The sequence below is a fragment of the Salminus brasiliensis genome, chromosome 4, assembly GCF_030463535.1.
Source record: "Salminus brasiliensis chromosome 4, fSalBra1.hap2, whole genome shotgun sequence".
NCBI lineage: Eukaryota > Metazoa > Chordata > Actinopteri > Characiformes > Bryconidae > Salminus > Salminus brasiliensis.
This window is the reverse complement of record NC_132881.1, coordinates 46,486,872-46,504,286: the sequence shown is the minus strand read 5'-3', so window position 1 is coordinate 46,504,286 and position 17,415 is coordinate 46,486,872. Positions and strand designations below refer to the sequence as shown.

At 43.1% G+C, this 17,415-nt stretch overlaps 1 protein-coding gene across 1 annotated transcript in view; it reads left to right on the top strand.

Moving 5' to 3' along the window:
• glra3 (glycine receptor, alpha 3) overlaps window positions 1-17,415 on the top strand; it is a 105,875-nt gene that overhangs the window by 74,784 nt on the left and 13,676 nt on the right. The window contains exon 7 of the mRNA XM_072678576.1: window positions 12,987-13,201. Within this exon, the coding sequence (XP_072534677.1) occupies window positions 12,987-13,201 (215 nt within the window). The remainder of the gene's footprint in view (window positions 1-12,986; window positions 13,202-17,415) is intronic.

Here is a 17,415-nt window from a genome sequence, read left to right as displayed (position 1 = left end):
CACTACAACACAAGTATCACAAGAGTCTAATCTCAGATAAAATATCAAGTACGACAGCAGGAGTATGAGTCCAATTTCAGATGATTCCCCAAAACAACAGATAATGTACAATAACATTACAACAGAGCTATGAATCTAATCTCAGATAACATATAAAGTACTACCGTAAGAATATGACTCTAATCTCAGATACTGCACCAAACACAACAGAAGTATTAGTCTAATCTCAGATCATGTATAATAACAACACTACAACAAAGCTATGAATCTAATCTCAGATAATATACCAAATAGTATAGCAAATTAATTAATATAATCACAGATACTGCACCAAACACTACAACACAGGTATGAGTCTAATCTAAGTACTACATCTGAAGTATGAATTTAATCTTAGATACTAAACCAGACACTACAACACAGGTATGAGTCTAATCCTAGATCCTACACCAAACTCTACAATGAAGCTATCGGTCTAATGTCAGACACTGCATCAAACACTACAACACAAGTATCACAAGAGTCTAATCTCAGATAAAATATCAAGTACGACAGCAGGAGTATGAGTCCAATCTCAGATGATGCCCCAAACACTACAACAGATCATGTATAATAACATTACAACAGAGCTATGAATCTAATCTTAGATAACATATAAAGTACTACAGCAGGAATAGGAGTCTAATCTCAGGTCATGTATAATAACAACAGAACAACAGAGCTATGGGTCTAATCTCAGATAATACACCAAATAGTATAGCAAATTAATTAATCTAATCACAGATACTGCACCAAACACTTCAACAGAAGTATGAGTCTAATCTCAGGCTATGTATAATAACACTACAACAGAGATATGAGTCGAATCTCAGATAATATATAAAGTACTACAGCAGGAATAGGAGTCTAATCTCAGGTACAGCACCAAACACTACAACAGACGTCTGAGTCTAATCTTGGATCCTGCACCACACACTACAACAAAGTTATAGGTCTAAAGTCAGACAATGCACCAAGCACCAAAACAGATGTATGAATCTAATGTCAGATCCCTCAACAAGTATAAATCTAATCTCAGATCATTTATAATAACACCACAAAGGAGCTATCAGTCTTATGTCAGAACACTTAAATAGCATAGCATATGCATGAGTCTAATTTCAGAGACTGCACCAAACACTTCAACAGAAGTATGAGTCTAATCCTGTTGTGAAACCGAATATGTTTTGGCTGACTGACTGCATCTGTGGTCAGTGGTCAGTTTGATCACATTCATTTGATTGTCTTTTCTTTTTCCTTTAAGGCCCAACTATGTACACTATATGTCCAAATGTTTGTGGACACCCCTTCTAATGAATGCATTCAGCTACTTTAAGTTGCACCCATTGTTAACACAGATGCAAATGCGTGCACACACACAAACACACACAGCTTGTCTAGTCCCTGTAGAGAAGTACCGCCATTAGAATAGGACTCCCTGGAGCAGATAAAGATGAACCTATGGGCACCATGCTGCCTAATGCCAGGTGTGGGCTAGAGGGGTATAAAGCCCCCCAGCATTGAGGAGCTGTGGTGCAGTGGAAGAACTAGGTTCTCTGGAATGATGGATGGTGGAGCTCCATTCAGTACTTTTGGGATGAGTTGGGGGTGATGTGGGGTGCTGATCATCAACATCCTGACCTTAATATTGGTCTTTTTGCTCATATAGAAAGCCTTCTCTGGACAGTATACAGGGCAGAATACATCTTTCAGAAGAAACACTGAATGAGCAGGTGTCCCAATGTATAATAATGTCCATAAAGCCAGTTTGAGAGACTTCTGCTTTGTGACATGGTATACATCACGCTGAACATAGCTGATAGAAGAAGAAGATGGGTTAGTGGGGGCCATGAAGGGATGAACATGGTCAGCAATCTTCCAAAAAATCCTCTAAAATGTAGTAGAAAGCCTTCTTCCCTGGGCAGTAGAGACAGTGACTCCACCAAAAGCAGGATTTCACCGCTTTGATTTCAATGAATCAACAATAAATGTGCAGGTGTCCAATACTTTTGTCCTAATAGTGTATGCATAATGTCAGACTCATGAATCAACCTTGAGCGTACCATTGTAGACACAGCGATTGTACCCTGAAAAGGACAGTTTGGTACTGAGAGCTGAATGAGCTCTGGGGTGTCATTCAGTCTCAAGCTTGGCTTAAGCATGTTTGTATTTTTCTAAATAGTCCTCTTAGCATTCCCCAGCAGACAATGGCTACACTGACTGAAGGGAGCACTTGCTTTGCCCAGTTTGAGTAATTATTCAGATTTGCTGCAATTAAACAGGCCTTCTTCCATTTTACATGCTAGATGTTCAAATGACCTTAAAAAATGGCAAAACACAAATTTCCAGATTGCACACTTATAAATAATAAGACACGTCTCCATAAATAATAGGCCGTAGCTCTGAGTGCATACGGCATTTGCATTCGGCGGATAGACGTGCCTGAGGACATTTGGCACTCGTGATTTTTCCTTTAACTGCTGGCTGTTAGAGGACTGTGTGCAGCTGTATGGATCTGCTGGAGCCACTGAAGCTATCTAGAGTGTGAATGAGTGGTGCATTATGTACAGCACATGTACATTTTTCATGAGCTGTCATGTCCATGTTAGCACAGCTGTGCAAGCAGCATAATCACATTCAGTAATCAGTGCTGTGCTGGGCCGTGTCGAGGGGAAGAGTTTGTGTATTTATGAGAGAGTGAAGGTGTTCTTGTGATCGCAGAGTGAGAAATAATACTCGACGTGAAAGGCGACCAGCTTTTCTATCGTCTGGGTAATTGCAAAACCTTGTTTTCGCTGCCCCCTGCTTTTTTGGTAAGCATACATGGCTAAGTAGCGTTCCTTTGTGGACGTCTGGCCTCGTTGCTGGCACGTAAACATTGTCTTTGAGTTTGGACAGCTTAAATAACTGCTGTGCCTTTAAGGTGTCTCAGGGATGAGCAGGACAGTTGGAGAGTTCCTTAACAAGCTCTAATGAAAGCATTCATTTCACATAGGCTGTTATATTATTGAATAGGCCTCTGCACTACAGAATAACCTTGATGCATACTTAAGAGGTGTGAGTCTCTGAAACATTGACAAGGATCTGTTTTTTTCACCCCTTCTTTCAAAGTGCAAGGTCCCTGAGAGTGGAATTACAAAACTTTAGAAAGAACAAAAAGAAGTCTTGCTGAGAGTTTCCTTTATCTGGCATTGAGGACAGCAGTATTAAACAAAATCCTATTATGTACTTACCTTAGGGATCAATGTACATGTGCACAATTACAGACGGTTACAATATTGCTCTTTTAATTGAGTTAGATTGGGATACAGTACCATACTTTCACTATAGTACAGTTTCAGCTCTTTAATTGAGTTAGATTGGGATACAGTACCATACTTTCACTATAGTACAGTTTCTGCTCTTTAATTGAGTTAGATTGGGATACAGTACCATACTTTCACTATAGTACAGTTTCAGCTCTTTAATTGAGTTAGATTGGGGTACAGTATCATACTTTCACTATAGTACAGTTTCAGCTCTTTTAATTGAGTTAGATTGGGATACAGTACCATACTTTCACTATAGTACAGTTTCTGCTCTTTAATTGAGTTAGATTGGGATACAGTACCATACTTTTACTATAGTACAGATTCTGTTCTTTTAATTGAGTTAGATTGGGATACAGTACCATACTTTTACTATAGTACAGTTTCTGCTCTGTAATTGAGTTAGATTGGAATACAGTATCATACTTTCACTATAGTAGTTTTCCTTCTCTTGAAATTGAGTTAGATAATGGTATAAAACCCATACATTTACTATGGTACAGTTTCTGCTCTTTTAATTGAGTTAGATTGTGATGCACTGTAGTCCGGTGCCTTGGGTTGAACCTCAAAATGCTTCATAAACATAAACACACACAGACACACACATTAATCCAGTCCACTCCTGACACACTGGTAGTCTCCTGTTGGCTGTATAGGTTGTCTCTGTTTGCTCCCTACAGGGTTCTAGCTATCACTTAGTCGATTCCCCAGACTCCCCTTAAACATCTCCATCTGTAATTGAATGGATCCTGGCGTGCTGAACTCGTGCTGATATTGATCATGTGCAGCTATACTGCTTGGAATAAGTGAATAGGAGAGCACCAGGAATGCGGCTAATATGACTGCAGTCGTAAATGGAAACAATATACAGACCATCCAATAGCAGGATTCTCATTATATCCCCAGCTGTTCATCATCTGTATTCTGCTGAGGGCAGTTCTGGAGGGCATGCACTTACCCACATACTTACCCACAACACCCCGCTGCTCCCTGCTGGAGAATCAATTCAGCAAAAAAACCCACACAGAATCAAATTGACTCAGGTTTCCCTTTGTCCTAGATACTATATGTTCCAAATGTTTGTGGACATCCCTTCTAATGAATGCATTTAGCTATTTTTTAAGTTGCACATATTGCTGACACTCTTGTCTAGTCCCTGTAGAGAAGTATTACCAATAGAATAGGACTCTCTCGACATGAACCTCTTGGCATCATGCTGCCTAATGCCAGACGTGGGCTAGAGGGGTATATAATAAGAGTAGAGACAGTTCCGTTAGCATGCCGAGCGTTTTAGAACATGGCAGTAAGATGCTTTACATGTTGTCTGGAGAATTCGACCCTTCCTCTCCAGAGAGTCGCCCAGGTGCTCGTTCTATCTCTCGTCACTTCAAGACTTGATCAATGCAGCTCTCTTCTGACTGGTCTTCCTCTGAGCACCATCAGGCCACTGCAACTTATCCAGAATACAGCGGCACGGGTCGGGTCGTCTTCAACGTTTCTAATTTCAGCCATGTCCCCTCCACTGCTGCTTTCTCTCTTCCTGTAGCTGCTTCCCGCATCAGATTCAGAACCCTGACGCTGGTCTACAAAGCCAAAAACAGACCAGCCAGCTCCTCCGTACCTGATGGTGATGGTCAAAAGCCGATCTGCACCAAGAGCCCTTCCAGCTTCAAGTACGGCTCGGCTCGACCCGCCATCCTTTAAGATCCACGGAAGACGAGCGTCCCAGACTTTTTACTGTCCTGCACCGAAGTGGGTGGAACGAGCTTCCCCTGGGTGTCCGAACAGCAGAGTCCAACGCTCGCTGTCTTCAAACCCAGACTGAAGACCCTCCTCTTCTGAGAGAACTTGGGCGAATAGCAGAGTGGTCACCTTATTGACTTGTGTTTAGTAGAGTCTAAGATTAGAGGTATCATTATTAGTCTATTTAAACTAGCTGAGGTTTTTCTTGGGTAAATAGCAAAGCACTTTTGTAAGTCGCTCTGGAGAAGAGAGTCTGCTAAATGCCTTAAATGTAAATGTAAATGTCTCGAAGGCCTCCCTCATATCTCAAGCAAGCATTCTTACTCTGTACAGCAGTATCAAAGTGCTACCTTGCAGATTTAGAGGTAGAGCCGCTTAATCAAACAGTAGGTAGAGTGTGTCGAGAGGCTAAGCACAATATGAAAAAATGCTGCTTGCTGAAGTATAGGCAGGATATTTGGATGGTTCCTAAATCACTGTATCAGAAGGTAAAGAAGAGGTAATTGAGGTGATTGAGTTTTTTTATTATTATTATTTATTTAATTTGTAAGCTCGGGTTGTTTAATGCACACAAGAAAAACAGATTTTTCATGAAAACATATGAAAACATTAAAGATTGTGGGTCCATGGATGTTCACAGACACTAAGTAGCAAATATCAATGATTAGCCAAACTCGACAGAACACAGTCATGTACTCTGAAAATTTGGACCCTCGACTCATTAGAATTCATTAGAAGTTGAGTTGTGGCTCTGAGAAATACAGCAAAGCAGCTTAAAGCTGGAGTGTTTTGTTTTTGTTTGACCGGAAAACAAAATGACCTGCTAACAGAAACCGACGGAGGTAAACACCTGGAAATGTGAAAGGGTCCATTTGGGACTGGGTCGAGACCACCTCTTCACAAAGTTTTCACCGGAGCAGCACCACCAGCTTTCTCAAAAATGTAGCTTCACCTCATATAAGATGGCAAAACATCAATAACTGGACTGTTTTCATGAAAACATGAAAGATTGTGGGTCCATGAATGCTCACAGCCACTAAGTAGCAAATATATCAATGATTAGCCAAACTCAACAGAACGCCGCCATATTCCATTTAGATCTTCCATTTAGATCTTAGCGTGTGCTTGGTTGGAAATCAATCCTAGGTGTAGCTGTTCAGGTACAGCAAAGCTGGACTGTGCTATTTGTTAACAGAAACCGATTTTCATGAAAACTTATGAAAACATTAAAGGCTGTCGGTCCATGAATGCTCACAGCCACAAAGTAGCAAATATATCAATGATTAGCCAAACTCGACAGAACACCTCTGAAAACTGGGACCCTCGACTCTTGGCATTGCCTGAGTAGATCAATTTAGATCTTAGCGTGTGCTTGGTTGGAAATTCATTAGAAGTGAGTTGTGAGAGTTGTGGCTCTGAGGAACACAGCACAGCGGCTTAAAGCGACGGAGGTGAACACCTGGAAATGTGAAAGGGTTCAATTTGGGGTCCGGGTCGAGACCACCTCTTCTTATGGGTCTTGGGGTGGTTGTTTTGTTCCGCATCCGAGTGTGACGTCTGTGTTCACACTGCCCAAACGAATCGCACAAGGGTGAAAACCAACCAGAGTCCAAAGTGCAGGTGTGAAATCGCCCGGAGACGCCAGTCTAGTCTAGTCTAAGACTAATACTGAACTATCACAGTTTACGGTCGAGTTAGTATCCTTTTAATGACCTTGATTTTTAATCTCTCTCTCTCTCTCTTAGTTCTGCATACTCTATCTTCACAGCTTATCTCACCCCCTTTTATTCTGCTCACGGCCAAATAAACATATGATATGATGCTAACTTCTGCCAGCCGGACCCAGGGCACCAAGTGGTGGTGGAGTGTGTGTGTGTGTGTGAACCATAACAGGATTACAGCATCTTTAGACAGCTTGAGGAGCACTGAGGGGAGTATGAGCTGAATTGTTAATTTAGTGGCGCTTTTTCTGGGACAGCTGAGTGAAAAATGTGTCAATCTAATCAGAGCTGCCAACAAAAGACGATTCCTCGCTCTGCGGATGTAGATTAGACTCATCCTGCACCACGAGAGCCTTTCTTGTCTCTGCAGTGCACAAATTGACATCCTTTATTTACCACCAAGGCCTCTGGTGTTCTCTCTGTAGGGTTTTGAGAGCAGACTGAGGAGAATTAAAGCTGTAGGCTTGAAGATGTAATCTTTTTTTTCTTGGATTAGTTGCTAAGTTACTGTCTGTCTGTCTGGCTCTAAAATTAGCTCAGAGAAGTTTACAGGCTGACACGTTGGCTGATTCCTCACCGAACCGCACTTCTGTCCAAATGTGCTATGGACTGGGGGACACAGCAGCTCAGGGGAGCTGAGGATGGAGACCCAGCTGGGCCTTCTGAGTCCTTCTGAACGGACAGGGTGTTCCAGAACAATAGTACTGTAATAATAGGATGCAGTAATGGGACTTTATTTGAGAGAACCGCTCAAGATAGCCGAGGTCACAAAGAGATTTTGAGAGAAGAGAAAAAGACTAAGAGCATGCTAAAGGTCATTTAGGCCATAATACATGGTGTGAGATATCGGGGTGTGTACAGATCCTGGAGAACCTGGAAAGTGGAATTATTAATTATTAAATTAAAAAAAATGGCAAAAACATGAAGTCTTTACTTTTTAAACTATAAGATCCTTGAGGAACCTTTGAGGGGTTCTTTATTATGAAACTGTGGAGGAACCTCTTAAGGAGCTTTAGGAAACCTTCAAGAAAAGATTTTTAGATTTTGAAAGGTTCCTCAAAGCACATTAAGTTTCAAACTGAGGAACCTTCAAACATTCCTCAAGGATCTTATACTTTTAATAATTTATGCAAAGCACTAATAATATTAATATAGCAATAACCTGTAATATTTTAATACATCCTCTTTATTGCTAAACATAAATAAGGCCTGTAATGTAATATATATAATATCTGCACTTTAACAGCCTCGTCCTGTTTATTTTGACATGTTCTGAGTAAGAAATCATCCATATTGCTGGCCTACAAAGCCCAGAAAGGACCAGCCCCTCCGTACTTGATGGCAATGGTCAACAAACCAATCTGCACCAAGAGCCCTTCCAGCTTCAAGTACGGCTCGGCTCGACCCGCCATCCCTCAAAATCGTCGGAAAAACGAGCACCCAGACTTTTTTCTGTCCTGCACTGAAGTGGTGGAGCGAACTTCCCCTGGTGTCTCGAACAGCAGAGTCCAACGCTCGCTGTCTTCAAACCCAGACTGAAGATCCTCCTCTTCTGAGAGTACTCAGGCGAAGAGAAGAGTATTATGGTCTCCATATTGACTTGTGTTTAGTAGAGTCTAAGATTAGAGGATAGCTAAGGTTCTTCTTGAGTAAACAGTGAAGCACTTTTGTAAGTCGCTCTGGATAAGAGCGTCTGCTAAATGCCTTAAATGTAAATGTAAATATTGCTTTGATCTATGCTTTTCAACACTGGCCCTAATTGAGACATATTAACGCACTTAGATTAATTGGACTGGCTTGATTACTAATTACTGTCTCATTAGACTTGATCTGGGTAAAAGATGAAGGCTTTTTTGATATATTCACACCACACTGTCTCCCGTCACACAGCTGAATCACAGTCTCTCATGTGTCTTCCAGATGAATGTATACACTATAGTGTGTGTAGACTCCTTCTGATGTCCTTTCACAACTCCCATAGGCATGTGTCGACCTCATCAGTCAAAAAGCCCACCAAGGGGTCTCCCCGGCCACAGACACACAGACACAGGGAGCGTTTCTGAAAAGCTCACATTCTCTCATCCTCCGGTATCCTCTCTCGTCTCCATCTCCGCTGTGCCTCGTAAGGCGATTCGGCCTGTCATGTGGTCTCAAGGCCTTGCACGTCCGCTTGGAGGGGTGATGACTTTGCCATCGCCTCCCGTGTCATGCATGCCTTCGTTTGTGGGAGGGAGAGTGGTGTATTCCTCTTCCTCCTCCTCCTCCTCCTCCTCCTCCCTCCTCCTCCTCCTTTTCTTCCTTGTGCACCCTTCCTATCTTCATAATGATTCAAATACACTAGTAACACCCAGCCAACCGCATGGGTACCACAGCAACCACTGGTCAACACCAAAGCAACCAACCTAGGACAACAGACCCACCTGAGATACCATAACCACCCTTCGTCACACACTAGCAACCACTAAGCAACACCTTAGCGACCACCTAGGGCAACATGACCACCAACATAACCACCTCATCACCGCACCAGGTCATCAGTTCTGTTCACGGCAGCTGACTGTGGTTTTAATGTTATGGCTGGTTGGTATATGTGGCTTTATGCTGCATATATCTTGTTCCACGTAGTTAAACCTTCCTGCTCGGTTTCTCCTCAGTGGAGTGTGAGACATAAGCGGTTAGCAAGAGCCATTAGCCCTCGGCGCGGGGCGGGAGCTAATCGCCTCGGCTGCTTTTTATGAGGCTTTTTTTTTCTCGCTCATCAACTTTAAACCGGAGCAGAAACGGATCTCACTGAGGAGCGTCCACCCAATCAGGCCGCTTCTCCCCCTCGGAATGGGCCGGAGTGCTTCATCCATACAGCTCAGGCTCAGACTGACAGTCCATCACAATTAAGTAGTGTGTGTGTATGTGTGTGTGTGTGTGTGAGTGAGAGAGAGGTGCTGTCAGACAGGTAATGTAGCTCACTTGTGCCTCTTCTTCCTCCTGCTCTTCTCTCTCTCTCGTCTACACACACACACACACACACACACACACACACACACACACACACACACACTTGCAGTTTCCGCATTTTTTTTTTTATCCGACCACTGCGCTGACAGACCTGTCAAACTAGAGCTTTGAGGAGACTGGTGATGTGTGTGTGTGTGTGTGTGTGTGTGTGTGTGTGTGTGTGTGTTGGTAAAAGAACAGTGCTTTAAGAGTTTGAACAAAACTTTTGCCCTCATTGTGTGTGTGTTTGAGACAGAGAGAGAGAGAGAGCGCAAGAGAGCGACAGAGAGAGGAAGAATGTTCTGAGAAAAGAAAGAGAGAGAGAGAGAGAGAGAGAGAGAGAGACAGAGAGAGAGAGAGAGGAGAGAGAGAGAGAGAGGACAGAGAGAGAGAGAGAGAGAGAGAGAGACAGAGAGAGAGAGTGTGAGAGAGAGAGAGTGAGAGAGACAGACAGAGAGAGAGGGACAGAGAGAGAGAGAGAGAAATGTTTTGAGAAAAAGAGAGAGAGAGAGAGAGAGAGAAAGAGAGAGAGAGAGAGACAGTGAGAGAGACAGTGAGAGAGAAGAGAGAGAGAGAGAGAGAGAGAGAGACAGACAGACAGACAGACAGAAAGCGAGAGAGAGAGAGAGAGTGTGAGTGTGTGAGAGAGAGAGAGAGAGAGAGAGAGAGAGAGAGAGAGAGAGAGGCGGGGTAGTTTGAAAAGAAAGATGGGGAGTCCAGACTGGAACAGTATCTCCTGACCGTCAGAGATCCACAGCAGAGACTGAGTATGTACCGGCTCAGTGACCACGGCCTGGCTACAGAGACGGGCAGGTATAAGCGCTCCTGGCTGCCCAGAGAGAGGCGAATGTGTGGTCAGTGTGAGAGTGATGAGGTGGAGACTGAGCTGCACTTCCTCCTCCACTGCCCAAACTTCAGCACAGTGCGAGATCAGTTCACACACAGGTTTTAAACAGCTGATCCCAACTTCCCAACACTTCAGGAACTGGAAAGAATTAGAGATCATTCTGGGAGAGGGGCACACCGCCCACACCACCCTCCTCTTCACACAGTATATATCAGAGGTGTCACCGCCGGACACCTCCCTCACTGTAATTACCTAACAGTGATCACTGCAGCTCTTCTCCTTTCAGTTTAATAATATTAGTGTTGTGTGTGTTATAGAAATTAGTATGTATATAAAGTGTATATAAAGAGGGGAAGAATGTTTTTGGAAAAAGAGAGAGAGAGAGAGAGAGAGAGAGACAGTGGAGAGAGAGAGAGAGAGAGAGAGAGAGAGAGAGAGAGAGAGAGAGAGACAGTGAGAGAGAAAGGGAGAGAGAGAGAGACAGACACACAGAGAGAGAGAGAGAGAGAGAGAGAGAGAGAGAGAGAGAGAGAGAGACAGAGAGAGAGAGAGAGAGAGAGAGAGAGAGATAAAGAGAGAGAGACAGTGAGAGAGACAGTGAGAGAGAGAGAGAGAGAGAGAGACAGACAGACAGAGAGAGAGAGAGAGAGAGAGAGAGAGAGAGAGAGAGAGACAGACAGACAGAGAGAGAGAGAGAGAGAGATTGTTTGTGGGAGTGTGAGAGATACAATCCTCTATCTGATTCAGTACAAACTCAAGATTTTCAGAAATACTGAAATTATTGAACACTAATATTAAAGCAGCGTTATGTGAGAATTGGTATTTTCTTGCTCCTGGGCTCCCCCTACAGTCAGTAAGTGGAATTTGCACTTTCAGAATCAGAATCAGAATCAGAATCTCTTTATTTCACCCAAGTATGTTACACATACAAGGAATTTTGTCTTGGTGAGAGCAACACGTATGACAAGTAACAAAAAACACAGAACACAGTCTTAAACTAAAGGAAAATGACACTAAACAATAAATAGGGTAGGGGATAAATTAAAAAAGTAAAAAGTACTAAAGGTAATAAAGAGCTGATATTTACAGAAAAGAACATCTGTACAGGTGTGCAAATAGTCATAGTGCAAATAGGCAGAGTGCAAAATAGCTGTTCAGTCCGGTTTGGTACAGTTCAGTTGTATGTTTTGAGGTTTACAGTGGGAGGCGCCCACTGGGGTTTGAGGAGCGCTACAGCTCTGGGGAAGAAGCTGTTAGCATGACGTGTTGTGCTGGTTTTTATGGACCACAGTCTTCTACCAGAGGGGAGTGTCTGGAAGAGGAGGTGTCCAGGATGTGAGGGGTCACTTTGAGCCACCCCTAAAGGACACACTTTACTGAGAGATACAGGAGCGTCACTAAAAGTGAAAACAAGAATGTGGACACACTATATATATATTACAGAAGATTTTACACTAATATGACATATTTTTTAGGTGGACTATCAGCAATCACAATCTGGGAGCCAGAACAGCCCTTTTAACACATTTAACCTAATTGTTTAAACCCAAAATAGAAATATACTGTACAAACAAGCTACACACACATTTTCACATAGTCGGTTGCATGTAGGCCACATGTGGCCAGAGTCTGAATGCCACACAGTCCCTAAATATTTCTGCAACAGCTGGGCCAGACTTAGATCACAAGACATTTGCCACTGCCAAAGCTGACCCCTAAATGCCTCAACTGGGCATCATTTGACCCAGAATCATTTACCAACTAGGATGGCTGAAGTGTATTACCTAATAATGTAAGTCATAAATGATGAGGAGTAGTGATGAAAAGGGTGGTCCAATTCACACCACCTCCACTACAAGCTTCAGGGTGACGGTCCTCCCTGCACCGCCTGTAGTTAAGCTAAATGACTGTCTATGCCAGCTCTTGCTATGGATGGTCAGGGAGTGGACACAAGAGCAGAGAGGAAAGCCTGTAAGGACAGGCCTTAGGTGATGTAAGGATGTGGTTAATGTGAACCAGCAACCCTGGCAACACCTTACCACTGCACCACCTGGCAATTGGTGGAGCAAACTGTGTACCGTACCGGTCACCCCTCTACAAAGGCCTTAAATGCTGTGACCACCAGGTGTGTCCGACTGGCACTGATTACCCCTGGGATTCCTGGGGATTGTATTGGAGTTCCCTTGGGTAACAGTGCTTCGCTGCAGTCGCCCTCTGCTGGTAGGCGGCGGCAGACACTGACCCCTTACACAGTCTCAGTTAAATTTAATGTAAGATTTAAGATTTAATGTCCCGTTCTCAGTTGTTCCCCTCTCTCTCTCTTTTCGCCTCCTGTAGGCAAGTTCACCTGCATCGAGGTGCGTTTTCACCTGGAGAGGCAGATGGGTTACTATTTGATTCAGATGTACATCCCCAGCCTGCTGATCGTCATCCTGTCCTGGGTCTCCTTCTGGATCAACATGGACGCCGCTCCTGCCCGAGTGGCTCTGGGCATCACCACCGTCCTCACCATGACCACGCAGAGCTCTGGCTCCAGGACATCCCTGCCAAAGGTGAGAGCTGTTCTATGGGCTGCTTTGAGAATATAGACCAAAAACTTAGGCCGTAAGTGTATAAGTGTATAGTGTTTACTGGTCTTTGCTAAATGAGTAAATGTGTGTGTATTCATGTACATTAATTGTAGCCATGACATCCTAGCTAAGGTGGATAGCCGTGTGTCCCCAGTGTCCACTCTTCTGAAAAGAACAATACAAACGACAATATGGTCAGCCGAGCATCAAATGATTATCTGCACATATTCAACCAGGTGTGTCCAAAATGTTCAGTTGTGTGGTACACAGACCAGAACGTCTGCTAAACTTCATAATGTTAGATTTTCGTTACTTAACATCCCAACTTAAAACCGACGAGAAATCAACGGCAGCTGTTGTCACTATTCTACATCTATGTCAAAACAAACGTTGCCATTAGACATCCGGACACTGAATTTTCGACATCCTGAATTCAGCCGTGTAACATCTACTGACATTGATGACCAGCTGGAAAGCAATTAAATAAATCATGTATTAATACATATTCTACATGATATAACTGTTAACAGTTACAAACTATTATTATAATATACTATTATAATATATATATATATATATATATATATATATATATATATATATATATATATATATATATATTATAATTGTTGCATTAATTTAATGAATTTTTAAATTGAAATTATATTTATTATTTCTGTTATAAAGTGTTGCTAAATGTTGTTTTGGCCTACATCCTGTGATGGCTGGTTAGGCCAGACACCGAAGGATGTACACTCGCAGAGATGGATCCAAGTACTTTTAATAACAAAAAAGGGGTACAATACAAAAAATAAACGAAAGCAAGTAACGCAGCAACTAAAGGGCTTAAACAGGAAAGCAATGTAAACTTGACAACCAAATGGGCGAACACAAAAGCACACCTGAGACCGCGGGGTGGGCTCTGGGAGCTGAGCTGGGTAAACGGGATAGGAAAAACAGAGAAAATATAAAACAACCTTCCAGGCAGTGCCTGGGGAGAGTAAGGGGAAAACTAAGGACACGCGTGAGCCACGCAGAGACTACTCAGAACTGGGGGGAGAGAGCTGGGAAACTAGCCGCTGAACCATAAACGGCCAGGCCGACCAAACCTGAAGGTGCACAGTAGAAGAGGGTCGCCTAGCTGGAGTGAGAGTCGCAGATATATCCAGGATATATATATATATATATATATATATATCGTATCTTAACTTCTTATCTAGTGCATTTGTGATGTGGAGAATATTTCATATAATAATAATAATAATAAGAGACACAGACAGGCCTCCACATTCCCAACACATCCATGAGCCTCCACCCAGCAGTCCCTCCCCCCAACTGCACGTTCAGTCCATGGGATTTTACTGCATATTTCAGTGTTTTCTCTCTTCGTACTCTTCGTCTCATCAGACATTTATCAAGGCCTTCATCAGCTGAGCCTGGAGTATTAGAGCAGAAAGAGCACTGGCGCTCTGTACGTGCACATTTCTGCAAACAGGCCTGGATTTAAAACCCACTTCCACCTGTTTTTGAACTGTAAAGTAGAATTATTAAAAAGAGTACATTTCTGAATTTTATCTGATCGGTTTGTCTTATACTGGATGGTAGAGATGATATGGATGATGCACTGTATCATCTTAACAGCCTTAGAGACTTCTGGAGCTCCCGGACTTTTCTTACACCCAACAATACATTAGTTAAAGACTGTCAGGCGTAGCCCTGCCTTGCCCCAGTGTCTGCCCTGCTTCCTTGAATTCATTCATATTGATTATTAGGATTATCCTGGTTATACCTGGAGTGTAAACACACCCAAGACTCATTTAAACCAGATACAAATATGATCTCCCAAACCACTTCAAGAGGAGGTCTGAGATGCATTTGAGCCACTTTATAGCATTCAACAGCCTCAACAAACTCCTCCCACTACAACCTAAACACCAGTAATAATTCCTGTACAACAAGAACATTTGCATATTCCGTCCCACACAGCATTCAGGATTTCAGTCTGACTACCCGGAGACGCATTGGACTACTGGGAGTAAATGCATGTGGACATAGTTCATATTTCAGGATACAACAAATATAGGATTCTAGTGACCAGGTGTAAATGGGGTCTAAGGTCTAAGAGCCTGCTTATGTAAGGGTGCAGACTGTGGCTGGGCAACCTGCTATGCCACCCCCAGCCACCAGAGGGAAACCCAGAATCACTACAAAATGATCAGGGGCAATCAGCAATACCAGTCCCTTTCCTATTTAAGGAGAGCCAACCCCTAGCCCTGTGCTCAGTCTTGGCTGGTAAATTGGTAAACCTCCCTCGAGTGTTCTCCTGGGTCTCATTTCTGAGCTCTTATTGGTTCTATTGGTTCTTTGAAGCCAAAAAAAAAAAAAAAAAAAAAACAACAAAAAAGTTTTCTCCTGGCAACCAAAGTTTTCCCCTTTTGGTCCTAAAATTACATGATATAAGCAAGAGGTTGGGGGTTCGAATCCCCTGTAAAGTGAGTTTTTTGCCATCGGGAATGCATTGAGGTGCTTTGGCCTTCACACTACAATAATGCGGTCATTTGTGTCCATGAGTATGATGTTGTATCCCGCTGGCCATTTATGAGTGGTCTTTATGAGGGTCTTCTGGTTTCCATATGTTGCTTGTCTCTAGCCCCGCCCCCTTATGGTATTCCCTTCAGGTGTGCCTTGTTCCTCCTGTGTTTTGTTTGTCCATTGTCTGGTCTTGACTTCTTTACTTCTGCATCTCAGTTTGGCCTTATGATCCATATTGAGTTTAGATGAAATGCTGTGTAAATCTGTGTTCCTGAAGAACTGTCCTTCTAAATGATCCTAGATCAATGCTGGCCATTATGGAACATGTAGAATTCCCATATACGTGAGACCAACACCGGTTTATCCCCTAGATACACAAGTGAACATCACAGCACTGCTGTGAGGATTGGTGAGAGAGCGTTGGTGAGGTCAGGACGTTGGATGATCACACCTCATTCCCAACATAAAAGTACTGGATGGAGCTCCATCATCTATCATTCCAGAGAACACAGTTCTTCCACTGCTCCACAGCTCAATGCTGGGGGGCTTTATACCCTTCTAGCCCACGCCTGGCAATAGGTTCATGTTTATCTGCTCCAGAGAGTCCTAATATATTGGCAGTACTTATTTTTCTCTACAAGAATTAGACACAATTGATGTGCAATTTAAAGTAGCTGAATGCGTTTATTAGAAGGGGGTGTCCACAAACATTTGGACACGTAGCGTTTTTGTGGGCTATGTGAGCCAAACTGTTTGCTGCAACAATGTCCTTGTGAGACGGTTTCAGTGTTTGAAGCCCACTGTGGTGCTTTCCCTAGTTGATTTTGGCATTGTCAGCTGTGTAACCAGAGGCTTATCTCAAATCCACACCAGCATGATCCAGCTTAGAGAGGAGCTGGTTCATTTTAGTAGTATCCTCCTGTAGAAATCAAGCAGCAGATGCTGCACCACCTTCTCAAAATGTATGTTATCTAAGAAGAACTGGAAAACGCTTTGTTGCAGCTGGGTTTGAATCATCTGTTGCCACTTAAGGATGCTCAGCCAACATGCTCATGTGGGAACGTGAAACTAGGTGGGTTCAAGGTGGGCATGGGCTCTGAGTCGGGTTGTACATGCATTTTTACTGGGACCCAACATTACAGCACACCTTAAGCTCACCTGGATCCTGTCAAGGCCCCATGTACAGTGTCCAACCCAGATGAGGCCCACGTGTAACCCCTCCTGGTCCAATCACTGACCCCGGTGGGCATCCATACGTGGGACCAACGTGGAACCTGAGGACAAAACTTTCTAATTCCCATTTGGCCAACCCATCCAAACCCACATGGACATGTTAGCAGGATGGCAAGCTGATTTTATTCATGTAGTCCAAGTTAATGTAGGTAATGTAAAAGACTTGCATTGTTTGAGCAGCAGGACTGTCTGATCTTCAGCCCACCTTTCTGAAGGACAAGGGTGATTGGTTCTATCATAGAAATTACAGACCTGCACTTCTCTGTTAAGTCTTTAGGCCTTTTTAAAGACCCTGAAGGTCAAGTTAAGTCAGATTCATTAGTATAGCTTTTTACAACTGTTGTCGTCACAAAGCAGCTTTACATAATTAGTAATTAATAAAAGACCAAGACAAAAAGAAGAAATAACGTAAGACATGAAGGATCAAAGAC